The sequence below is a fragment of the Nycticebus coucang genome, chromosome 20 (assembly GCF_027406575.1).
Source record: "Nycticebus coucang isolate mNycCou1 chromosome 20, mNycCou1.pri, whole genome shotgun sequence".
Taxonomy (NCBI): Eukaryota; Metazoa; Chordata; class Mammalia; order Primates; family Lorisidae; genus Nycticebus; species Nycticebus coucang.
The window spans coordinates 43,113,629-43,140,649 of record NC_069799.1 but is presented as its reverse complement, the minus strand read 5'-3'; the positions used below and the strand labels follow the sequence as shown (position 1 = coordinate 43,140,649).

Genomic DNA, 27,021 nt, shown 5'->3' with positions numbered 1-27,021 from the left:
CCAAATTCATTTTCTTAGCATACCAGCTCTCAATAACGGCACGTTGAATGAATGAATAAATGAATATTCTGGAATTATGACCACTTAAAAAAAAAACCCTAACTTGGTAAGAGCTTCCTATCTATGGTCCTTGAATTATGCTTACTGAATAGAAGAGCATTTTAAGCAAGTGCTATTTTTAATGTTTCCACTTAAATAGAGCTAATTTTTGAAAGGCAGCTTTCAGGCCTCAAGAAGACTGACAAGTCTTTTCAATATTTTATTGTTAAACCTCTGCTGGGCCTGCAGTGGAGAGAAGCAGGCAAAAATGTTAAGCTGGAGACTCACAAAATGGGGAAAATACAGTTTGGAAAGGAGATCGTTACAATACGAAAAATCTAGGTCTGATGTAAGATTAGACTGTACCAGCAGGTCAGTCATACTAATCAGTAAGGAAGTAGAATCTGAGTACTCACAATGTCTTTATAAAATAAATCAACAGTTAAGTAGATAAATGCCTGTGAAAACAAGCATGAATTTCAGTATCTATGAGGTACAGTCAGTGTCAACCTAGTAGCAAACAGTGACAGAGGAACAAGGAGGCAGAAAGATTATTAAATGTACAACTGGAGCCCCAGTTTCTCTCAGAAAGAAAAAGCTAAAACACGCCTATTTATGTCACAAGTGTGTTGTGAAGAAAAAAGGAGGAAAACACAAAAGGTCTCTGAGAACTGTCAAGACTTACACATGAAAATCATTAATATTCCAAACGCTCCTACCAATTCTGAAGTCTGAAGTGATCCTCCTCATTTCGTTCATCAGGTCTGTTCCCAGACTCTTCACGTTCTCCAGATCATCTTTCATTGAGTACGAGAGGTCCATAAGGTAGTAGAGATCGATGGGATAGTCTTCCGCTCGCTTGAATTTCAATGTAAACGTCTGCGGCTCCCCTGGACAGAGACGAGAAAATGAAATCTGCTTGCTGGCAATCAAAAGCCAATGAGAAAAGCCAAATAAATCTGATTTACTTGGTAACACTAAAAACTGAAACACATAGGCATAACATTTACAAAAACCCTGGAATTTGGCTCAGTGGTTAGGGCGCCAGCCACCTGAACTAAGGCTGGTGGGTTCAAACCCAGCCGGGAATTGCTAAAGAATGACAACAACAACAACAACAAAATAGCTGGGTGTTGTGGCAGGTACCTTTAGTCCCAGCTACTTGGGAGGCTGAGGCAAGAGAATCGCTTAAGCCCAAGAGTTTGAAGTTGCTGTGAGCTGTGACTCCACAGCACTCTACCAAGGTTGACATACTGAGACTCTGTCTCAAAAACACACAAAAAAACAAAAAAACCTGGAATTCTATAAGCAACTCAATAGGCCTGGGCTCAGTTCATCTGACAAATATCTAAAACAGCAGGCCTTTGGGATGCAAAGATGAAAACGACAGCATCCCCAATCCATTGTGGGCAAGCCAGACAATAAGTCAGTTTATAACGGTAAGAGAGGAAAATAAATAGATAAAACACCGTAAGTTAGTCGGGGGGTGGGGGGAATGCAGGGCATGTTATAGAGTCCAACTGAGTCTGCAGACACTGAAGTTGGTAGGACTCTGTTCTGTGGGTAAAGTGATGCCACCATATGCAAGTGAATAACACAACCTGATTTTTACTTTAGAAAACACAGCAAAAAGTATTAAAACGAATTACAGAGATAAAGAGAGAGTGGTTAAGTTAACAGAGGTTAATCATCTAAGAGGAAGATGATTATCTGAACTGAAATAAGGAAGAAGAAACGCTTAAGAAGAGAGACTCACTTAGGAAATAGAGGAGAAAAACAGGGCTTGGATGAAGTCATTAAAGGTTTAACTTACAGATTTTCTCTCTCTAGATTTCTAGCAGGCAGTTAAAGAAATGGGTTTGGAGTGCAAGAGAAAAGTCTGTGTTGTTGTAGTATACAACTGGACTCAAAGCCAAGAGAAGAAAACCTACAGTTAGGTGGAATGCAGAGAGGAAGGAAGAAAAACAGATACGAGTGGAGCCTGGAGGGCCGGGGATAGTGTCTCATGCCTATATTCCTAGCACCAGGCTGAGGTGGGAGCATCCTTGAGGACAGGAGTTTGAGACCAGCCTGAGTGAGAACGAGACCCATCTCTACAAAAAATAGAAAAAAATATCCAGGTGTGGTGGTGCACACCTTTAGTCCCAGCTACCCGGGAGGATGGGACGGAGGCCAAGGGGAGAGCCTCTCAAGAAGTACAACAACTCTTGGTTCAGAAAAGTTTATAAAAAATGGCCTGACAAGCATCCACTGGGTCTGGTGGTTCAAGGTGACCGCAGAGCTTTACTGGAGCAGGGATCAGGAGAGGCCTGACTGAGCAGCTGAAGAGTGGACTGGAGGGAAGTCATGGGAGAAGGCCAGTCTCTACCACTCTTCTGAGAGAAAGGGGAGGAAGAGGCTTTATTTTTAGATATGGAACTGGCATACATACTTAGAAAAACCTTAATATTTTAATAATACTACACAAATACAAAGGAAAAGAATAAGGTTACAATGCTGCTTTTATATTAATATTATGTAATTATACTGGATGATGAGCATTTAAAAATAAAATGAATACTTTCTGAATCTTTTACAGAATTTACAATGGATATAAGACAACATTTAATATTATTCCAAGTTTATGTGTTTTATAAATTGTTACATCTGCAAAAAAATTTCTAAAATTTAAACTATTGCAAGTTTTTGAGTGTCAGTCCACATGTGAAAATGGGCCCTCACAGAATCTGGGAAGAGGCTTGCATCAAGCTAGTGTCAACAGTGTGAAGTAGAAAGGAAAGTATTCAGAGAGCTGGACTTCCGTACCTGACCGTAACTGCAAAACCAGTTGCTGTGGCTGGATCTGAGTAATATCTTCAGGCTGGAGCTTCTCTGCTGTTCCTTTGCTGCGGTTGGTTACATTCTTATTTTTCTTTATGTCTTTGGAGCCTCTGGGATTTTCTATGTCATCTGGATGGCAACCTTTCTTTTTCAAGGCTTCTAAATCATCACATCGTGCAGAAGTTGGCATGCCTTCTTGTAAAAATGTCTTAAATGATGTATAAAATATAGGTATTAATATGAACTGTAATACTCAAACTTTTTAAAATAATCATAATTAAACAAAGTGGCATCAAATGTACTTCATTTTTGGCTTTTAAACAAAATGCTCCCTTAATCCAAACCACACTAAGTGCTCTTGTTTAAAAATAAACAAAATCATTTCCAAGAAAGTAATAACTTTCCCAGGACTGACCTAAGTATACGCATTAAATGTCCCACCTTTTAATTCGGAATATATAATAAAAAAGAACTTCTTCAGTGAAATTACTTATTCAGCATGGTTAACTGCTACTCATAATATACACACCTAAATATGAAACAGTATTTTTTCCCAAATTTTACCTTAGAAAGTCCTTTAAAAGCCTTGCACATTATTTAGCACTCACCCTATCACAATATTTTTAATGGCCCAATATTCAGAGAAAACACACTGGCTTAAAAACATCTCAATTAATGATGGCAGTTTTAAAAAGGAGACCAAAAAATTCAGCACAGATTAAATAAGTTTTTCTGAAGGTCTGGAAAAAATCAAGTATTGATTATTACTATAAACAAGCTTTAAAAAAAATTTAAAAGCAATATAGTAATTTTATAACCAGAGTCATGAATATATTTCCACAGGGTAAATTTAAAAGAAAATGGTTCTATTGGTATGTGAATGGGTATTTGTGGCGCAGGGTAAAATTTTAAGCAATGACATAAATTTAAAATGTGCTATGACTTGAACAATTTAAATGGAAATAAAAATTTTATCAGGCAACTGAAAAGTACCTTAATGAAGACAAAAATGCTGCTATTAAAAACCTACGTATGGGTCGGACATGGTAGCTCACACCTGTAATCCCAGCACTGGGGAGGTCAAGGCGGGTGGATTGCCTGAGCTCACAGGTTCAAGACCAGCCTAAGCCAGAGTGAGACCCCGTCTCTAAAAATAGCCAGGTATTGTGGCGAGTGCCTGTAGTCCCAGCTACTCAGGAGGTTGTGGCAAGAGAATCACTTAAGCCCAGGAGTTTGAGGTTGCTGTGGGCTATGATGTCAGGACACCCTACTGAGGGAGAAAATGTGAGACTCGGTCTCAACAACAACAACAACAACAAAAAGTGTATGTAAAGATTCTGAACAAAAGTATGAAATGTGAAGAAAGCAGAACAGTGACATTATATATGGTGCTCATATTTGTTTATGATGTAACAGTTTCACTACCAGCACGAGATCCTGCTGAATTATACGTCTCCAAATATTAGCCAGCTGTTGAAAATTTAAGACCATAACACCCAAATACAACTTCACTAGACATATTCCAAGAGAGCATTTGATAATTTAAGAATTATGCCCCTAAACTCAAAGGCTTAAATTATTTAAAGAATAGTTTGGCTAAAATAATCCTCACTACAGATATATCATAGCCTCCACAACATGGACATTTGTTAATATTAATAGCAGCTGCCACTTATTTAGAAGCTTTTAAGTGAAACTGCTTTATTTAAGTTCATTTATTCTAACTCTTGAAACAACAAATAAAGCAGACATTACCAGCCTCATTTTGACAGATAGGAAAACGAAGAGCACCAGTTAAATAAGCCCCGCCTGAAACACTCAGAACATCCCTCAACCCCTCTGGTCTCCAACGCAATCACAGCATACTACACGTTTGGGAGAAGAAAAAAAATGACACATGAAAACTTTTGAAATAATAATAAATCAAAAACCTCTCATTTTTTCTTTCATATCTGATGCTGGCACAGTTGTGCCTAAAACAACAATTAGATGCTTGAAATTTGGGCCCAAATGCGCAGGTGAAAATATAATCAATGAACCTTTGATTATATTAGTCATTTCGTCTGTAATAATTGTATGCCCCAAATGACTTGTCTTGGTCCCCTGTTTTGACTTATTCATTCACTCACTTACTGAACTTTTAGTAAGCTTTGTAGAAGACACCATATTAGACAAGGTAGAGAGATGATCTAAGTGAATAAATTCAAACCCTAACCTCGATTGGCTCAGGATACAAATCAATTCCACATTAGATTAGCTCAAATATAATTAACAAGATGAATTTATACTTCCCCCATCCAGAAAGGGAGGAAACAGGCCAGGCATAGTGGCTCATGTCTTTAGTCCTGCACTATGGGAAGCCGAGACGGGCAGACTGCTGGAGCTAAGGAACTGGAGACCAGCCTGAGCAAGAGCAAGGCCCTATCTCTACTAAAAATAGAAAAAGTAGCTGAATGTCATGTTGGGTTCCTGGAGTCCCAGCTACTCGGGAGGCTGAGAGGCAAGAGGCTCTTTTGAGCCCAAGAGTTTGAGGTTGCTGCGAGCTATGACACAGCACTGTACCCACGGCGACAATGAGACTCTGTCTCAAAAACAAAACAAACAAAAAAAGGTAAGGGGGATCTAAAAGAGTCAGGTAAGTGAGTAGGTATTTTTGGAAAGTTATCTAATAAAAATAGAATATGTGCCACAAAGATGAGCTACACTAAAAAAAAAAAAAAGAGGGAATTAATTTTAACACTTATTACATAAACATTTTTATATATACAAAGTATTATTGTTTCAACATTATTAATGATTTTTAAATACTAAGTCTTAGAAATCTGGCATGTATTTGAGACTTAGAGCAATTGCCATTTGTACCCACATCTCAAGTGCTCCAAGGCCACATAGTTCGGGGCTGATGTACTGAACTGCACAGTTCCAGACCACCACGTATCAGTCAGTGAACACTGATTCCTGTGAAAATTCAACCTATCACATCCCCAGGACACAGCACTGAGCAACACTAAATGACGAGAGAGTAAGCAGAAAGGACTCGAGCAATCGTACTTACTGAGTTTGTGCACCACCCACAATTTGGCCCTGCTTGTATACATTCACCACATGATTTGGCATTTGCTTTTAAACATCTATTTTCATCTGTCAGGAAAAAGAAAGAACACTTGAAGTTCCAGAAAGGAAAATAATAAAAAATCAGAATCACAATAACAAATAATGTTATATATAGAAACATTAAATACAGATATGATGATTCCATTACCAATTGAACTAGACCTAGCCCAAAGATGCCATGGTGTTGATCACCCTCGGATGGAAATTCAAAGAGGGACGCAGTTATCTTTCTTGTCTTCTATATCAAAGACTAGATCCTTTTCTTTAAAGACATAATTTCAAATTCCATCCTTAGAGATAGTCATGGATGTCATGAGTTTTCTTGTAACTGGGTAGAGGACTACCCAGGACTCTTTTTATTTGACTCACACTACTACAGCCACAAGAATCTTCAGCAAGGCCTTCAGAAGGAGCAGCATGATCTCTCTGGTCAAAGAGTGATACAAAATACTGAAATGAAAGCATAATTAGGAAAAGAAATGTTTTTACCTGTTTGGCCGAGCACATAGCAAACTGAACTGATTAGTCCAATCCAGAAAATTAGTCGTAAATTCATCTGAAATATAAAATGTACATCATTATATTAAGAAAATAATAAAGAGATGAGAAAATACATTAAATAGAAAATGCCCCCCCACCTTACCTTCTGTTGATTTTATAAATGAGATGCATCTCAAACCATTTCTGTCCACAACCCCCTTGCCTACTGCTCCTCCCTTGCTGGCTACCTTACCCTTCTACCTATACCACTAAAATAATTTCCATACCAGATCCCCAGAATACATCTGTGCCTTAATTAACAGTATTCAACAACAACAACAAAATTACAAGGTCAAGTACCCCTTAAAACCATAAAAGCTATCAACAGTCTTTATCCATAAGATCTGGAGTGCAGATGCATGATCATAGATCACTGCAGCCTTAAACTCCTGGGCTTAAACCATCTTCCTGCCTCAGCCTCCTGAGTAGCTGGGACTACAGGTACCTGCCCCCACACCCAGTTAATTTTCTTATTTTTTGTAGAGACAGGTCTTAAATTCCTTGCCTCAAGTGATCTTCCTGCCTCAGCTTCCCTAAGTGTTGGGATTACAGGCTGAGCCACTGCACCTGGCCCACGGAACATCTATTTCCATTATCTCCTGTGGCTCCCACGGGTCCAAATAGGCCACATGCCTCAGTTACCTCAATAATGAACCTCAGTTTGAGTGAAATTTTCGAAAACCTGATTGAGTCACCCTCTGCTGACAATTCTTCAATGTTTTTATTTCTCCTAAGGGTAGGACCAATATCCACAAGACCCCAACTCATTTTTTGAGTGTGATCTCCTGCTATTATTTTTCTTTTATAAGAAAATCAGCTTCTATGCATAGAATTAGTCAAACATTCATTTAATTCTCTACACTTTCCAGATCTACAAACCAAACCAAAAGAGGCATAAGAAGACACTAATAATCTTGACTGTCTTCCAGAATCCCTAATAAAACATTAGGTAATGTTCTATATATTAAATAGACTACCTGAAGCCCCAACCCCTAGGTATAGAACTATTTCCTCTGAATCAAAGCTTTCACAATGATATTAATGTATAACCTCATGAGCTGGTCACAGACAGCCATAGCCACAGGCTGGTGACCTTACCCTTAACCACTTACTGCTCTTGGCCAGTCTAAAAATAACAAAAATGTTTACCTTTAAGAGTTGTCAAAAAAATACAGATTAAAGCAAAATGAGGGGCGGCGCCTGTGGCTCAGTGAGTAGGGCGCCGGCCCCATATGCCAAGGATGGCAGGTTCAAACCCAGCCCCAGCCAAACTGCAACAAAAAAATAGCCGGGCGTTGTGGCGGGCGCCTGTAGTCCCAGCTACTCGGGAGGCTGAGGCAAGAGAATCGCGTAAGCCCAAGAGTTAGAGGTTGCTGTGAGCCGTGTGACACCACGGCACTCTACCGAGGGCGGTACAGTGAGACTCTGTCTCTACAAAAAAAAAAAAAAGCAAAATGAGGTAAACCAGCACACCACCCCCCCCCCAAACAAAAACGAACAATTTTTTAACCCAACAAAACCTACTGCAGATGGTTGAGAGAAACCAATTGGTAGCTTTGTAAACTGGTGTAACTTTTTAGGAAATAACTTGACAACCATTCAAAAACCACTAAGTCACCCTGCTACTGGGAATTCACCCCAAGGAAATAATTACTTAATAAAAATATAAAAGCTGATATACACTCATCCCGTATAGTACTCTAGTATATTTACAAGAGGCAAAAATGCAAACAAGCCTTTATGGACTATTACAAATCATAACAACAATAAAATGAAGCAATAGTGAAAGGTTTATAGAAAAAATCTGGATGCAAAGTACACACTGAGAGGAATATAAAAATAACAGTATACAAAGATACAAAGTAACCAAAGAGAGCTGAGGATATTCAAGAGCTATGTATGTTAAAAAGACAAAGGGTTTTTTTTTTTTTAACTGTTACAGTCTTTTCTTATTTTTGCTTTTTTTTTTTTAAATAACAGCAAAATATTTTATTTTTATTTATTTATTTAGTGTGTGTGTGTGTGTGTGTGTGTGTGTGTGTGTGTGTTTTGGCCGGGGCTGGGTTTGAACCTGCCACCACTGGCATATGGGACCGGCACCGTGGCCCTTTGAGCCACAGGTGCTGCCCTAATTTTGCTTTCTTAATGAGAACTATAACAGATTTTAACACTGTGTTAAATTTTTTTTCTTGGTAAATTTCCTTTAAAACAAAAAAAATTAATTGAATTCTACATTAACACTGAATATTCCTTTTAAAGACTTCGACCTTCAACACTCTGGGCTGCTACTCCCCCACCCCAGGCAAAGTGCTGTGTCGGCTTCCCAGAGCAGAGGGGCGGGAGTTGCACAGCCATCCACTTTTCTGTTGCACTCAGACGCAAGCTCTGGTATGCCTTAGCTTACAGCTTTGCTCGCACATCACTTGTTACTGCACCCAAGAGACGAACAAAAGCTGAGTGGCACAGAAGTACAAGATGAACAGCAATTCACCTTTTAAGGCCTGCCTAAAAGGTTTGATCTATAATAAATCCATACAGACGTTATTGCAAGCAAGTCAAATAATGTTATCAATTCCAAAGCTGTGACTAAAGAGACTGGGAACGTCAGCACGCCTGAGGATGAGCACAGCTGTGAGGAACCAAGCATCTGGGAGGTTTCCACTCAAGGACACAGAAAGTCTGCTCCATGTTTGGACACAGACGTGTCTCTCTGGGCTACTGCTCAGGCTACTTTACTGACCACCAGACTGCCTGGAGAAACCTTTCAAAATGGTGTATAATTCAGAGAATGACCACTAAGTGATTAGATAACAGAAAATGTCTCCTAATATTCTGAGGCTACATGACTTTAAAATATTACTTTAAATGTCCTTCTCCTTCTATAAGCCTTGACAAGCCAGAGATCAATGTTCTGAAACTGATGCCTCTGGAAGATCTCAAAACGCAGAAGCAGGAAAAACGAGGCTTCAGTGTGGAAGAACAGCTGAGAGGGCAGGACAAAGCAGCTGGAAACAACTTCTGACACACGTCAAACTGGCAGGGCACCCGCAGTAAACAGAGGGGCCCTGTCATTGGCCGGTGACGTCCCAAAGGCCAGGGAAGGGAAAGGGAGGAAACAGAAGCCTGCAGCAAGTAAGAACACAGAGGAGTCATGAGGGTAAAGAGGACCAGGAGAGACCACCCTTACAAGAGGCTGAGGGAAGCAAGGGATAAGGAGGACCAGGAGAGACCACCCTCACAAGAGGCTGAGGGAAGCAAGGGATAAGGAGGACCAGGAGAGACCACCCTCACAAGAGGCTGAGGGAAGCAAGGGATAAGGAGGACCAGGAGAGACCACCCTCACAAGAGGCTGAGGGAAGCAAGGGATAAGGAGGACCAGGAGAGACCCCCCTCACAAGAGGCTGAGGGAAGCAAAGGGTAAGGAGGACCAGGAGAGACCACCCTCACAAGAGGCTGAGGGAAGCAAGGGATAAGGAGGACCAGGAGAGACCACCCTTACAAGAGGCTGAGGGAAGCAAGGGATAAGGAGGACCAGGAGAGACCACCCTCACAAGAGGCTGAGGGAAGCAAACCGCAGCACTGGATAGGGAAGAAGTGAACGGCCCCCACGGGTCCTGACGGTCTCTGGAAGGTGCTGGATACCTTTCTGCATATGTGTGCGGAAGGGGAAGGTGCACCCAGAGCCCTGCACTTCCAGACCTCCCGGGGCAGCACGTCTCCAAGTGTGGGCCAGGGAACAACCTGTCAGGCTCACCTGGTTGCCCAGCCCAGGCTGAAAAACCGCAATCTCTGCGAGGCCCATCCTCCAGGTGATTCTTTTCTCCAGCTGAGAAAAGGTGCCTTAAATGGTTTCCCATCACTGTGTTCCACATAAGACAAGTCTATTTATAAAGGGATGGGAAGGTACCTTTTAGATACTATCCTAATCCTAACCCTTATCTCCACTTCATTGTCAAAAATCTAGAAATACGTGGAACCTCTATAGTTGACCCCCTCCCTCCACTGACCACCTCAAGTTGACCTAATTTTCACAGACCGACACACGCCACATGTATGTGTCAGTACAGCAGGCCTAGTTCCTTATGCTGACGGTTTGTTACAGTCCCTAGGGTAGTCAACTTACAGAGGTTCTACTGCAGTCCCTCCTCTGCAGTATCACAACAGAGATACTTTTGAGAAATGTGTCCTTAAGGCATCTGGCTTTGTGCAAACATCCTAACAGGAAATTCACATAAACCCACATGGTCTAGCCCGCTGCACATCTGGTCTGGCCTACTGCTCCTAGGCTGTAAACCTGCACACACGGCACATTACCGTGCTGAAGACTGCATGCAAACATAACACACAGCTAAGTATTTGTGTATCTAAACATAGAAAAGGTACAGTAAAAATATGGTATTCTGTATACAACACCACGAATGGACTTGCAGGAGTGGAAGTTGCTCTGCGTAAGTCAGTGAGTGAGGAGTGCGTGGTGGGTGGTGAGTGGTGAGTGGTGAGTAGTGAGTGGTGAGTGAGTAGTGAGTAAGTGGTGAGCAGTGAGTGAGCATCGGCACCTAGGCCATCCTGGGCTCTGCTGAACACCTGATGAACACTGTATCCTTAGGTTACACTAAACTCATAAAAAGAATTCTTTCTTCAATAATTAACCTTATTTATTGCAACTTTTAAACTATACACTTTAAATTTTGACTCCTTTGTAATAACACTTAGCTTAAAATACAAACACATTGGACAGCTATACAAAAATATTTCCTTTATATCTTACTCTATGAACTTTTTTCTATTTAAAAATTTTCTTTCCTTAAAACTTTTTTAAACTAAGACCCAAACACACACATTAGCTGAGGCCTGTACAAGGTCGGATCGTCAGTATCAACGTCTTCCACCTGCACACCTTGTCCCACTGGAAGGTCTTCAGGGACAGTAACCCACACGGAGCTGCCATCTCCTAGGATAATAAATAATGCCTTCTGGAATTCCTCCAAAAGGTCCTGCCTGAGGCTGTTTACAGTTATTTATTTTATAATAAGTAGATGGTATATGCTCTGAAATAACAATAGAAAGTACAGTCAATACACCAGCCAGTAACATAGTCATTTATTGTCTTTATTATGCACTGTATGTAACTGTAAGCATGAGGCTTTTACGGAAGCTGCAGCCTGGTATTTTGTTTACACTAACATCACCACAACACATGAGAAATTCTCCAACTTTGCCATGTTACAAAGTCATCTGAGAGAGGAGTTTGTAGCTCCTTTATAATCTTTTTTTTTTTTTTTAGACAGTGTTTCACTATGTCACCCTTAGTAGAGTGCCATGACATCACAGCTTACAGCAACCTCCAACTCTTGGGCTCAAGTGATTCTCTTGCCTTAGCCTCCCAAGTCACTGGGACTATAGGTGCCCGCCACAACACCCAGCTATTTTTTTGTTACAGTAGCTGGTCCCGGGCTGGTTTCGAACCCGCCAGCCTTGGTGTATGTGGCTGGTGCCGTAAGTCTGTGCTACAGGTGCTTAGCCTCTCCTTTATAATCTTCAGGGGCCACCCTCAAATATGCGGTCTGCTGCAGACCAAAACTATCATTATGTGACATGTGACCATGTACCTGGTGTCCACTCCCTGCCACGCATGTGCAGCTGTCCTTGTAGAAGACTCTTTCCTGGTGTCATCTTGCTCTCCACATTCATTCATCAGTTTCTTGACTATCTACGGTATGTACTGGAAGGAAGGTTTCAGTTTACTCCCAGAGTTTACACAAAGCAACGTTTCACACTGTTTACTGTTCTTTCCAAACACTCTCTGTTTATTCCCTGGGACGCCACTGGTTCCCCTACCTTTCTAGAGGCTCTTCCTCAGGCAACTGTGTTAGGTTTTGCACCATATCTAGAAATACAAAGACCATTAACCCCCAAGAAACTTTCATTTTAAAGGACAAAAACACATATAATGAAAATATCATGTGATGGTTTCTGTAATGACACAGTGTACTGAGGACGCCACAAGTTCAGAGGCTTCATGAGATGTAGTGTTTTCACTAGGATTGAAGACAGTGGAGAGATTTTTTTCAGGCAAAAGGTTTGCCTGAAAAGGTGTCTCTGCAAAGTCATGGAGTCCTGACAAGAATTAGACTAACTTCTTCCTAAATCTGATTTCTACACAAATACATTTGGGTGCCTACCCCTACCCCATCCCAAATAGGAACTGTCTCACTTTTTCTCTCTGTACAGATGAAAAGATCACAGAAGCATATGTTTTTGTTGTTTTATCTTGTTGGCTGGACAATGACTGATTGTCCTTATAATTCTCTATCTTAAATATAAATTGTCATTATTTTAAAAATCTTAAAGTATCATAAAGGCAAAAAAAAAAAAATCTTAAAGTACTTAAGTGTTTCTGAGACTTAAGTTCTGAGACGGAAATAACAGAAAGCGAGACCAGGCTGGCAGGAGGAGCTGGGTTAAATGCTATCCATGCTCAGAGTTTAGATTCCATTCTATAAATAGGAGGGAAACTGAAAAAATGTGGGCAGGATACTAAATAACTACATATAAATGGCAGCAAATCAGTGGGGAAGAGGACCAGTGGCAAAACAGGAGCAAATACAGAATTTAGAGCAAGGATTCAAGTAAGAGGTGACAAACATCTAAATTTAGGTTAACAGCAATGGACAAGACACAAAATGATGAGCAGGAGGCAGCTATGAGGGATCTGCTGTTTGCTTGGGTAAGAAAGGGTGGGGGAAAGAAAATAATCTAGAACAACCATCAGCTGAAATAAATAAGACGGAGGAAGGGGAATGGAGTTGGGGGAGGAAATGAGTTTTGTTTTAGAAATCCATTATGTGGAACTCCTGTGTGAAATCAAGGGAAGCTGTCTACTGGGAAACTAGGATGGAGGAGTCTGGGTATGTCTCAGTGTTAGGGATACAGACACGAAAACTGTCATTACATGGGGGTTTACTGAAGTTATGAATAAGGATGCGACTGGGAAGAAAATACTTAGGAAAAAAGGAGAGCTGGGGGCAGGCTGGAAGAGGAGAGGACACAGGGAAAGGAAGTTGATTTGTGGAGCCAGGCCTCCTTGGAGCAAAGAGGGATGGCAGCTATCCCACAGGGCCTGTGTCACCCGATAGAGGTCCGGTACCTTTTCTATAAGGCAGAATAGAAGCTGAGAGTTCATTCAGTTCATGTAGTTTTTTTCTGAACTAGGAAGGAAAGATGGCTGCTGGGAGAAGAGGAAGCAGGAAGGGCTGGAGCTGCAGAAAGCCAGGAAGAGGCCACGGGATCACAGAGCGGTGCTGAGGGCCAGCAGGTGCTGGACGCTGATTCATAAAGCACATGTGTGGCACTCACTTCAACTGTAACTACCTGTTAGGGACTACCTTCCCTAACAGAGTCTAGGCTCCAAGAAAGCAGGCCCTTGGTGTGTCTTATTCACAGCTAGAGCTCCTAGAAGTGCTTGGCACGAAGTCAATGCTCAAACATTTTTGCTGAGCTGTATTAAACTGTAGTACATTTTTCTCTAACATTACTCATAAACTCAGGACAGAAGAGCTTTTCAGAATCAGTTAAAATGCAGACCTTCTCTAAATAGAAAGCAGTTACTACAGATACCCTACAGATAACTTAATGTTCAATGATTTTAAGTATATATGAAAACAGATATATTAATAAAATACCTCAAGTGCATGGCTCTTATATATTAGGAAGCCAAAGTTAATTTACAAATTCAGAGACACTGAGATAATATTACTGGGTTAGAAATGGGTTAACCAGATAATCCAGATGTGTGTTTATATTTATTTATTTATTTAGAGATAGAGTCTCACTTTGTAGCCCTTGATAGAGTGCTGTAGTGTCATAGCTCACAGCAACCTCAAACTCTTGGGCTCAAGTGATCCTCTTGCCTCAGCCTCCTGAGTAGCTGCGACTGTAGGCACCTGCCACAATGCCCAGCTATTTTTAGAGATGGGTTCTCGCTCTTGCTCAGGCTTGTGCGGAACTCCTGAGTTCAGGAGATCCAACACACCCTGGCCTCTCAGAGTGCTGGGATTACAGGCATGAGCCACTGTGCTCAGCCAGATGTTTGTTGTTTACTATTACTTATTAACACAAAAGCATAATTAAAAAAAAAATTCCTGTAGAAATGCTCAAAACCCTAAGAATACCTCCTATGGGTCCTCAGACTCCAATGTAAAGTCACTGAATTAACCGACTGGTTTGCAGGGCAGGTGCAGACAGAACGAGGGCACAAAGGAACTGTGGTGCTGACAAGTTACCAGCGAAGAAGAGGAAGAAGTCAAAGGACCAGAGTTCACAACAGAGAGGTGGCAGAAGAGGGGACCACGTACACAAGGAAGTAGAAGGGATGGAAAGCTGAGAGTTCACAATTTCAGAGACAGACAGTCTGAGGTGAGAAGTCTAACTGAAGTCACAGTACAGGGTCACTGCTTTAGTCAGGGCTATGCCCCAAAGCAGAGCCTGGGACTGGAACTGGTGCACAGGCAGTTTATTTGGAAGTTGACCCCAGGAAAAGAGAGGTATTTCGAAGAAAGTGAGCCAAGAGAAAGCCAATACAAGGACATTTTATTTACCATTCTGGGTGGCTGGGAGATTGATCTTGCTGAACACTTTCCAGAAGCGTTAGAAAGTCTGTCCAGAGAGGGTCAACAGGGAGAAGGAATTTCATCAACTACAGCACCCTCCCCCACGAAAGGCTGCCTCCAGGGAGCTTTAACACCCACACTGCCCAGGCTTCCAGGAACCACGGACCACGTGCCCAGAGGCTGCTGCTTCACTGGGGGAGAGAGGAAAGGCTGAGGCGAGATACAGTCAGCCAGGAGGGAGTCACATAATTGCATGCAACTGTCCCCAGCAGCAATACCTGGAATCCAGAGATAGTGAGGACACAGGAGGTTTCCACTACAGCCATCCAAGGCGGCGGAGCTGAAAGAGCTGAGAAAACTGCTTATACCAGGGTGTGAGAAGCATTGTGGACAGACACTCTGGATGTCCCTAATGATGACAAGGATTGGGGAGGAAGGAGAGATGAAGCCAGGCAATTCACAAAGAGTCACATATATAAATATTCTCTGTTAAAACAAACATAATCTTTGTTTTAAATGACTTAGTGTTCAAGGCGTATGCAGCTCTTACTCATCTACTACAGATCTGTGCGGCTGATGTGCCATACGTATCACCACCCTCTAGAAGCCATTTCATCATGTCCTCAGTATCTAGCACAATGCCTTAATATTTAATCAGTGCAGAAACCAATGATAAAGATAACTGGAGATATTCTCAAATATCTCCAGGCAATTTGTTGTGCCCACCACTGTACAACAGAGTGGGGACTACGGAGGCAGAATGATGGATTCACACTACTAGGTGAGTGATGCTGGCAAACTGATCTGTCTCAGTTTCCTCATCTTTAATATGGAGATGACAGTATCTACCTTACAGGGGCTTTGTGATTTCTAAGTAGATGCGTATAAAACATTTACAACAATGTCAGGAATATTGTAAATATGTCTTTATCTCAGTGTTACTTGTTATGATTATTAATAAACATAGCATGAGCTCACTAATGACTCTATTGAATAAAGTTTGAATGTTTTGCTTTTTTAAATTATAATTCTAACCAGAAAACTCTGGATGGATCCACATTACAAAAGACAGGTATCGAAGAAAGGACAGTGTAAGGGTTAGAAATAAAGACAACCAGAAAAAATAGGTTAAGGTATTACAGCCATTCAGATACTTATTTTGAACTTGACATCCTCACTATCAAAACCTTATTATACTGTTTTTTAGGTTCCATTTCTAAGTAGGACTTGTCTACATAATGTGCTTCTAACAATCAAATTCTTAACAATGTGTCTGCCAAATTTAATAAAAGCAGTAAAACTGCTCTTTGTGTTTTGTACTATTATTTTAAACAAAATACAGAATTTTCTGAATGCTAACATCACAGAACACCTTAAAAAAAAATCAGCGTGGGAGAAAATATACCAATATCAAAAGAAGTAAGGAAGAACAACTGAAGCTTGCTGTAGTTTGAATGTGTCCCTCCAAGTCCATGGGTTGGAAACGTAATCCCCAATGCAACCATTGGGAAATGAGACAGTCAGGAGGGCCTTGCCCTTGTGCATGAATTAATGTCCCCAGAGTGGCTTCCTAATAAAGGATGAGTTCAAGGCCTGGTCGGGTGGCTCACACCTGTAATCCTAGCACTCTGCAAGGCCGGGGCAGGAGGACTGCATGAGTTCAGGAGCCAGAGACCAGCCTGAGCAAGAGCAAGACTCTGTCTCTAGTAAACACAGAAAAACTAGCCTCGTGTTGGGACACATGCCTGTAGTTCCAGCTACTCGGGAGGCTAAGGCAAGAGGATCGCTTGAGCCCAAGAGTTTGAGGTTACTGAGCTATGATGCCACAGCACACTAGGCCAGGGCAAGAGAATGAGACTGTCTCAAACACACACACACACAAATCAATAAATAAATAAAAGGATGAGGTCAGGCTCCTCCTTCTCTCTCACTGTCTCTTGCCTTTCCACCTCCTACCATAGGGGTGATGAAACAAATGCCCTCGATAGCTGCAGGCACCTTGATACTGGACTTCCGGCCTGCAGAACCATGAGAAGTAAACTCCTCTTGTTTAGATATTCCCCAGTCTGTGGTATTCTGTTGTAACCACACTAAGACAGGGCCTCTGACATATGTCATGGGGAAGCAAACCTAGAAGAGGATAAAAAGGGGAAACCGTCCTGAAATGACAACTTACTATCGGAACTTGAATCAGGGTTCTGTGCTATGTTATTCAAACTAAATGAGTAATTAGACTTTATTCAGGTACTGCTCACTGTGAACTACAGTGCAAAGGAAGACCTATTTGTTGATTGAGAGGGTCAGGCTAGGCATATATCAGGACAAAAGCAAATATACCTATTTTTGATGATGTAAGGTAATTTGTAACAAAAAGTTATTTCATTTAGATCTTTAAAATATTAGACTTTCATTTCAACACCTTCAGATAACTATACTAATGAGAACAATGAAAAAATAATAACACCTATCTATTTACTCAGGTAAGCCTGTGAGGCTGGGAATGATGTTATCTGTGCTTTATAGATAAGGAAGTCAAACCACAGAGAGGTTTGATTGCACATGTGGAATCAAAAATACACAGGTAGAACTAAAACCAGACCAAGTGACTCCAGAGGCTATGACCTGACATTGTGCTTCATTAAACTCTAATTTCTTGGAAGCCTACTTAATCACTATTTTAAAAGAAAGAATATCCTTCTACTGTTAGAACTGACTCAGAGCATAGAAATGGAAAGAGCTTATAAAGTCCTGTCTATTTATTTCTTAGGCATTCAAAAACTTAATGGGAGGCCAAAGTTATTTTCATTTTCCTCTGTCCTAAGTATAGCCACAGGTTATGTGGCTTATTCCCATAAAAGCATTTCATCCTAAAATCATTTTTTTACCACTTTCAATTTTATGTAAGAGGCCATAATTCATTCCTTGAACAATAAAGAATTTTCACCTCCTACAAATAATCTCACTTTAGTGCTTAACAAATCCAAATATGTGCAATTGTTTCCATGTTTTAATCTTTACCGTAAACTCATATTTATTCATAAAGGTTAAGTGTGGTTTTATATCCTGTTCAAACTTTTAAATACACCCATTATTTATTGTTTTTAACAATATTACAAATAATTCATTTGGCATTTCCTTTTATATTTACAGATACAATCTTTAGAAACTGTATGTGCACTAAATTTGTAGAAATTGAACACCACCACCTTAGGAAAAAATTGTATTTAAAACAAAAGTAGCAAGTTACATTCATTTCAGGATTTCTAAAAAAAAGGTGACCAAAAGCCGACTCATACAAAAATAAGTAATCCACAAGATATTTCCTCCAATAAAAATCTTTGTACACGGGCATAGTTTTATTCAATACAATGAAGTAAATTTAAGTCAATATTTATTTATTGGGCCAAACATATAAATGGCAGGGCTGGGATATGAACGCTGGCCTGATTCAAATGCCACAGCTTTCAATATAATTAAGTTTCTAATAAGAAAAGTGAAATTCTCACTATTCAAATGCTTCCTTATCTATGTCATAGCATTTAAAAGTCTTTCACCTTGATCATGGAAAAGATTCTGAGAGATATATCATACACAAATCTTTCTCAACAATATAATAAAGTTAGAGTCATCCCAAGTGTGTTTCACTATCACAGTTTTCTGTACCTGCTTTTAAAAGGGAAAAAATAACTTGGCCAAAAGTAGATTTTAATATTGAAAGATCAATATATTCCAGAAAAAGAACAACACAAAGCCAACCTGCAAAACTGGGAGTTAGCAGGAATTCCTCCCACTCATCCCACAGAGAATCATAAAAACAGGAAGAACATGAGCAAAGAAACAGAGATCTTACTGAACTCCGCACTGTCTGAGGGTGAGACACCTTGAGGAATTCTCCCCGTGGCAACACCACCTTTCTCCTTACAGGATGAAATTAAAACTGGACATTTGCTTTCCTTCTACCTGGCAGGAAGAGGTGTGGGTGTGAGTATGGAGGTATTTATAGCCCAAATAATAAGATAAAATTAATGATTAACAACACTTAGTGGAAAAGATGGAGAGAAAAGAAAATAAGTAAGAGGGGACAGGAAAGAGAAGAGGCTAAGCTCCCCCAACTGGGTAAATAGCTCAGAAATCTGAACTACAAAATTTACAGTACTGTCCCAAGAAAAAAAGGACTTTTTAAGGAGCACTGCTCCTCCTCATCCAATGACAACTATATCCTGAGGCTAATAAGTTCCAACAACTGGCTGCTCCAATCTGAAGTCCGACAATAGCTCACATCAGGAATAGATACTTTAAGAAAATTACAAAATGATAACCCTTATCCACCTTCTTCAGGAATATGAGAATACAGAAGATCAGTCATCACCACCAGCCGATCCAGAGTGCTAGGGAAAGATAGGGAACAAATACAGTGCATGGCAGCAAATCAAAAGCCGGAAAGATAAATATTTAGGGGTTGGGAAAGATAAAGGCCAGGAACTTAATGCCTAAGAAAGACGTCTATAAGACAAAAAGTGAAAGGAGGTGAAGAATCTTTGAAAAGTAAGAGAAAATCTACATGAACTCATATGTTCTTTTCATGGAATTCAGAACATCTCAAAAAGCTCTTATCTTACAGTGATCAAAAACAGTGCTGCAAAACTGGAGGGAAAGTATACAGAGCTAAGGAAGGAAAGTTAGGTTGGAACCCGCTGGAGAATACACAAATTCAAGAAACAGAATTAACAAAACAGGAGGAGCAGACTTGAGAAAAATCACAAATAGATTCAAAATAATAATTCAAGCCAATCAGAAATGTAATGGTAGCCAATGTGATCCAATAACAGACAACTATATACCAAGCCCACCCACCCCCAAGATAGTCTCTGGAGAACGGGGAGAAAAATGAATTAAGCATCAAATTCAAATGGGGAGAGGCGGCAGGGGACAAAAAATAAACTCTCAACAACTGATCCAAAATGAACACAAATGACTGCCTGCACATAATTCTTCCTGGCTTCTCCTTCCACTCACAAGGTAAGCCATTACAAAGCTACTGATTCTTTTCCAAACCAGCCTAGTAAACTGTTTCTTCTTTACACTTTCTGTGTCTGTAGATTGTTTTGCCTTTCCCCAAGAGGGGGAAAGAAGAACAAGTTAGCAATCGTTTTAGTTAAGTAAGTTTACTTTGGGGCAAAGTTCACAAAGATAATTGTGAAGAAGTTAACCGTCCTGACTCATGATGCAAGGAAGTGCTTGGAAGTTAAGACTCGTTCCACATAATTCCAATCAAGGAGAATTGTATGTTCCCAAATTGCATAATTTTATCTACTTTTTAAGTAGATCATTCCAAAACTCTTCCTTGATGAAACTAATTTTGACCACGTCTTCTGCTCTAATCTCCTCTCCACCAGGTACTGGAAGGGAAGAAGCACAGCGCTGTACACATAGGCTTTTAAATACATAATACACGTTGTAAGACCAAACTAAACATAGAAAGAAGAAATCACTTAGTTTCTTGTTTTACTCGTTAGTAAGTTGGGAGTAACGTCCACACAGAATTGTTGGAAGGATAAAATACGATCATGAATGTGAAAGCTCTCATCAACTGTTACCTTTATAGGAACCTACAGCTTGATTTTCTTGTCACTCTCCAACTCATGCACTGGTCACGGTCACCTAAAATAAGATCCCAGACAACTATTTAATAAATGTTTCTCAATCTTTTAAATGGATTGTTTCTTCAACAAGCATACATCTTATTCCCTACTGTACTTTTTGCAACATTTTCCTAACAACTTGTATAACACTAAGAGTGCTTTTTCAAATTATAACCTCCTCCTCCAATAATCAAATATAATCCTACCACCACTTAAATAAATACTGAAATCATTTATATGAAATAAATCGTACATAAACTATACAACACTGGATATAGGAGAAAGAACTAATAATTATCCTTAATATCATAAAGAATATGAAAGCTTAAGTTATGTACATATCCATCCAATAAACATACATTCACTAAAACATATGAAATGTGACTCCCATACTTCAAATGATACACACCCAATTCTGCATGTAAATATTTTCCTCATCACTCCACTGAAACTATATTCCCTAAACAAAACAATGCTAATTTTTCTGGTACCTTTTGGACTTTTTTTTAGCCTTCATTGGTCTTCATCTCTTTGGCAACTGCCATAAACAAAATTAACTATTCTTTTATTTGTGGTTTTAAAACACACCCTTGATAGTGTCTAGCACAGTGGGATGACAAAGCTTCAATGATGCTCAGTAATACAGTGTTACTTTTATTCAAAATTCAATACTACCAACTGCATTCACGTCCGTGTCCCTCACCAGACCAGATTTAAAGGGCAAGAATCCAGGCCTTCATATGTATGACAAATATTTACACACACACACACACGTATATCAGAGTAGTCAAGTACTATTTGCAAAATGAGACTGGATTCTGCCTTCTAATTATACTGTCTTTTGAGGATGTCACCCCTCTGTCATCCAACCTTTGCTCTTACCCTGCCAAGCTCAGGCCCCTTCTCCTCCACAAAGTCTTTCAAAACCACGTAAGCCAATGCTAGTCTTTTTACTGAGTGTAACTGAGTGTATTAGAGAATGTTGTCTGGTACTGTATATAGTATAAAATATCCTTTGGTATTATTACATTTTCCCGAACTGAACACAACTTGTCCCAACTAGACAATACACTTAACATTAAGGATCATACCAACTTCTTGATTTACACCCACTGAGCCCAGCACTTTTCAGGTAATTGGTACTCAGTATACTGACTGACGAAGATGAATGTGTGATCTACAATAGAGCTGTGCCCCCATGAGGTTAATGGGGTGCGGCACCGCCTGCTCACAGCAGGAAGAGTCCAGTCCTCTACACTGCATAGACCAGGCGGCAGCTACCCTTCCAATCAGAACCAATACAACAAGGAGAAACATAGAGACCACTTTCTAGTGTAGGTACATACAGGAAGCACAAGCCTTGGAAGGGGAAGCATCCTGACAAAGGTCACTCAGAACTTCGGTGGCAGAGCCTGCACTGAACCCAGGTTCCTAAACAAGAAGCCTCTACTACAAACTGCTCCTCCAACAATGTATCTGAAAATAAATTACCACTGAAGGAGTGAACTATTAAGTCTTTCTGACTACCTCAAATATGTTAATCACTGGAAAACCCCACGATACTAAAGTCGCTCACTAAAATGTCATTCAAAAGAATTAGAAGTTCAGAGAAGAAACTGGAGAAGGAAAACGCTTTTCCAGACTGCTCTTCCTCCACCCACCCTGGACTGCTAAGTGTCCCCAGGCTCTCTCTCTGCTCTTTTTCACTCTACATGCTCCCTCACTATTTTCATCCACACCCTATAGTTTCAACTAGCACTTACAGACTAAGAATTCGAAAATCTAAGTCTCCCAACCAGACTTCAGGGTTAGCTTCCACTCTGTGCATTCAACTGCACTCTAGACATCTATCTCTACAATGTCCCCCAGTCACCTGAAAAACCTCAACATCACTAAGTCCTCATGCCCCCTCCCTCCAACCAACCAGCACCACCCCCTTGTGGTCACTTGCCTACCTTGCTGAACAGCACCGCCTGCCCATAAACCTGTGTCACTTGGGTTTCTTTCCTTTCTTTCACTTCAGACACCAAGTCTCAGGGATTCTCTCTCCTAAATACAGGAGGTTCTTGTACCTCCAGCCAAATCATCCACTGTACTGGAGATCTCCAAAGTTGATCACTCACCTTTACCACAGAAAGTTTTTAACATACATGTACCCAAAATCTACGCTCATTTATTTAGAAATTAAAGAAAATTTAAACTTTAAAGTGATGAGATTTAAACACACACACACACACACAATAGTAAGCCTAAAATTTTCTTCTTACATTCCAATAAGTCCTTTTACACATCGCTGGGAGCCAAGAACGTGTACCTTGGAGACTTTGTACGAGGAGACTGGCCCTGAAAGAAATATACACATGCACCCATACAGGTAATATGTATGTTTGTATACGTGTGTGTATTGGAAGCACACACACAATTTCAGGATGAGGTAACATACACATGCTTAAGCATATTGCTAAATACAGTTAATGCTATCTTCTAAAGCCACAAACCAGAAATAAAATACCACATTATTTTATAAAGAAAAGTTCTCTGTTGTATAAAAGTCTTATAAACAGCCATTTTAAAATGAGAAATTTACAAAGTATAGTTTTGGCTCTTTTTGCACACAGCCCCTGAAAAAGATACACATTTTGTTCACCTACCTACTGAGATATTCTGTAGGCTGCAATATTATGAGTTCTGGGGCCTGGACCTCCTTTAACCTAGGTCTATACTATAATCTTTTAGTTTTCTATAGCTGTTGCTACCATTTCAAGATCCAGAAGACCACGCACCCTTCCTTACTCTTATCCTTCTTACTCTGTCTCAAACAAAACTCTCAAAACACATAACCTAAGTCAGAATAAACCCTGCTGATACAATAATTCAGATGTTCACATATTTGCACAAAAAAATATGGACAACAAATTGGACAAACCAATATGGACAAACAAACATATCTAGGATTTCACACACAACCTTACACATCCTAACTCTCCAGGTAGAGAGGGGGAAACTGCTGAAATTTAACAGCAGTCCTTACCAATCCTCTCCTATCTATTCAGCTTGTTACACATTCAGAAATTTAAATTCTCGGAACTCAAAAATTCTCTGAAACTTCTACCAGTTACAAGATGTTTCAGCTCATCACTTTAGCAGCACAGTTGAGAGCAAACCAGTGTACTTACAGAGTATTAATAAAAAAAGAGAATTCTTCAGATGGAATACTAAACCACTCCCCGACTGCTTGAAGGCCACAATTTATTTAGCAAGAAGCCAAACAATAAAGATACTACATTCAGCAGTAAACATTCCCATGAAAACTAGCACAGTGTCAAACTACTTGATTACTTTTCACTATTAAAGTGACCAATGTCCCCAGTGTCACCTCTAGAGTTAGGAAATTTACCAATGTAGAACTGCATTTTCATTCAGTGATGGTAATTTAGGGCAGATTAAATTATAATGACCAGAAAGTTAAGAAAACTGCCTGACTTTTAAAGTTACTAAATCCAGTGATTCTCAAAATTGTTGATTCCATACTTTTCACATACAGAATGTTGATTAAAAAAAAATCTTAACAAAAAACTTCACATTCTTTAAAAAAAGAAACCAGTAACATAAATACTTAAAACTGTAGGTCTGTGAAGTCAAGGTAAATAAGTTAAATTGCAATTTATTTTCTTTTTGTCTTCAGAAGCATTAACCATCTTCCCTGTCTTTTTAAGTAGCATTCTAACAGAAAATCTCCATTTTATGCTCAATTTTTAGATAAGTAAAACAACTTTCTCTCCAAATGCATGCAATCAAAATACCAATCTGTTTGATCTGCTTTTTATTTATCACTTTATCATCTTCAGTATTATGTTGATCAATAAAACAAAATTATTTAAAACTATGAGAACTGTACTGGGACTCTTAAGTAAGTCCTATGTCCTCTGGGCCTTGATGTTCACAAATGTACAATGGATAACTTCCAACTAAAACTCCGTAATCATTTCTAAAAGTGGGTCTGTTATACAAGCTATTATAAAGAGTGTATGCAGTGGAAGAAAGATGTCTCATCTAAATTCATCTCACCTTTGTTATTTTTGTACCATCAAAAACAACAGTAAAAAATAACCAACAACCTAGGAATTCTACCCACTCTAAACATCTATGTGGTGCTGCCTGGCCAATGATAATAACAGAGACATTCTGAGCTACTTTTAAAATCTTTTTACCATACCAACAGAGGAGTCAAAAGCTACTCTTAAGCCAGGAGGTTTACATTTTACATTTGATTTTCACAACTAGACCGCAGCTAGGAAGGTTACTTGTGGCTCAAACACAGGCTCTTGATCTAGACCCACGGGGTTCTCCAGGGTTTCTGGACGCCCCTCCCCACCCCCCCAGACTTCCTTACACTCCCTGTCCCTTAGTTTCTTCATTTGTAAACTGAGAATAAAAACAGTACCTACACCTCTTTAGAGCGCCCCAGAATTAAATGAGATAATACATGCAAAATGCCTAGAGCTAAGCATGACCCTGTCATTATTATAATATTTTTCATTACTAGTAGCCTCGTCCCTATTTTATAGATGAGGAAAGGGAGGCTCAGAGAGCACAATATACTAATGAGTGCTAGGTTTTGAGTCAAAAGCAAGAATGTGATGAAATGAAAATTGCTTAGGCATTAGATATTGGTATTCTCATAAATCCAACTTATTAAGAAGTACAAGAAATGACACGCAGTAAAGCGACGTAGGGCCCAGGCCGGGCTCTAAACCTCGCCGGGGCCTGACGCTGGGCTGGTCACCGCTTTCGCGCTCGTCCCGGGGCGCCCGAGCAGGCTCCCCCGCGCTGGGACCACGCGCAGCCTGGGTTACGAACACTGCCAAGTGGAAAGCGGGAGCCAGCAGGAGCCAGCACGGCCAACTTCGCTGGAGCCCACCCGCACTCGCCCCGCGGGTGTCCGCTGAGGGACTGTCCGCTCCGTGGGCGCTAACGGCCAGGCTCGGCGCTGCTCAAAGGAAAACCAGGCAGCGAAGGAGAGAGAGACAAAGGGACAGGAACCATCCGGGAGCGTGCAAAGTCCGAAAACGTCCAGTCCCCAAGTGGCCCGGCTCCCTCCCTCACCTGCACACACCAGAGCCGGCGTGGACACGCGGGCGCGGGGCCGGCCGCCACCTCGGCGCTCAGGCCCCAAGACCGGCCAGGACTGCCAGAAATGGCAGGTGGCCGGTCGGAGGCCCGGGTCCTCCACACCCACGCAGCCTGCGGCGCCCCGACGTGACAGCGCCCAAGCGGCGACCTTCCCCTTCGGAAGGCGGCAGGGCCGCGGGGCCGCCCGCGCCGGAGAAGGGAGGTCCGAGGGAGAAGCGGGCGGCCAGGCCCGGCGCGGACTTTCCCGGCGCCCAAGGGCTGGAATCCCGCCCCACCCCCCACTGACTCCCCCGCGCGGGGCCGCCCACCCCCGCCGCGGCGCCCGCCACAAAGGGCCGGCCCGGCCGCGCGCCCGACCCCGAGCCCGAGCCTGCGGCCTGCGGAGGCCCGCCGACCCCCACCTTCTCCGGCGGCGTCCGGCCCCGGCGCGCTCCGCTCGGGCCTGCTGCTCCGCGGCTCCCGCTCGGCCTCTCCCGCGGGCTGGCGCGGCCTCCCGGGTCTCGGGCGCGGCGGGCGGCGGCGGCTCCTCCTCCTCAGGGGCGGGGGGAGGAGACTCGCGCGCCCCGAGCCGCCTCCCAGCAGGAAGCGACCCCGCGGCGGCGCAGCCTCCTCCGCGCCGCCGCCCCTGCTCCCGGGGCCGCCGCGGCCTCCCTCTCCCTCCGGAAACGCATTCCTCCCGGCCGCGTCAGCCCGGCCCGAGGCGAGGAGGGGGAGACGGCGGCCGAGGAGGAGGCGACGACAGGAAGAGCGCCGCCCGGGACAAAGGGGCCGGCCTGAGCGGAGAAAGGGACTCGGCCGAGGCCTTCGCCGTGCCTCAGTTTCCCCTTCTACAAAGCGCGGGAGGGGTCGGGCTGTGCCTGGTGCCCCGAGTGGCCCTGGACGCTCCTCTTGGGTCTAAGTTCGGCTTCTCCAAAGTGGCACGGCTGACCGACCGTCCCGTTTGTCCACTGCTGTCCCTTTCGTCCACTATTGCCCATTTTGAGCCCTGCAAATCTCAGGGCAAATCGGGACGGTTGGTCACCCACCCTGCGGGGCTTCGGAGCCAAACCAGCTTTGTGCTTTTTGGAAGGGAATTAATTACTGAACCTAGTGTTGTTTTTCTGGAGTGAGCACGTGTCTGTCAC

At 41.7% G+C, this 27,021-nt stretch overlaps 1 protein-coding gene across 3 annotated transcripts in view; it reads right to left on the bottom strand.

The window, feature by feature from the left end:
- Positions 1 to 26,524, bottom strand: part of ITGB1 (integrin subunit beta 1) — a 43,803-nt gene extending 17,279 nt beyond the window's left edge. The window contains exons 1-6 of one of the 3 annotated variants that reach the window (XM_053573260.1): positions 26,299 to 26,524; positions 20,720 to 20,783; positions 6,463 to 6,529; positions 5,915 to 6,000; positions 2,845 to 3,067; positions 759 to 929 (exon numbers count right to left, since the gene is read on the bottom strand). In XM_053573260.1, coding sequence (XP_053429235.1) covers positions 759 to 929; positions 2,845 to 3,067; positions 5,915 to 6,000; positions 6,463 to 6,529 — 547 coding nt within the window. In that variant the 5' untranslated portion in view covers positions 20,720 to 20,783; positions 26,299 to 26,524. The remainder of the gene's footprint in view (positions 1 to 758; positions 930 to 2,844; positions 3,068 to 5,914; positions 6,001 to 6,462; positions 6,530 to 20,719; positions 20,784 to 26,298) is intronic. The other 2 variants (XM_053573258.1, XM_053573261.1) reach the window with 2 other exon arrangements.
- Between the last annotated feature and the right edge of the window lie 497 nt (positions 26,525 to 27,021).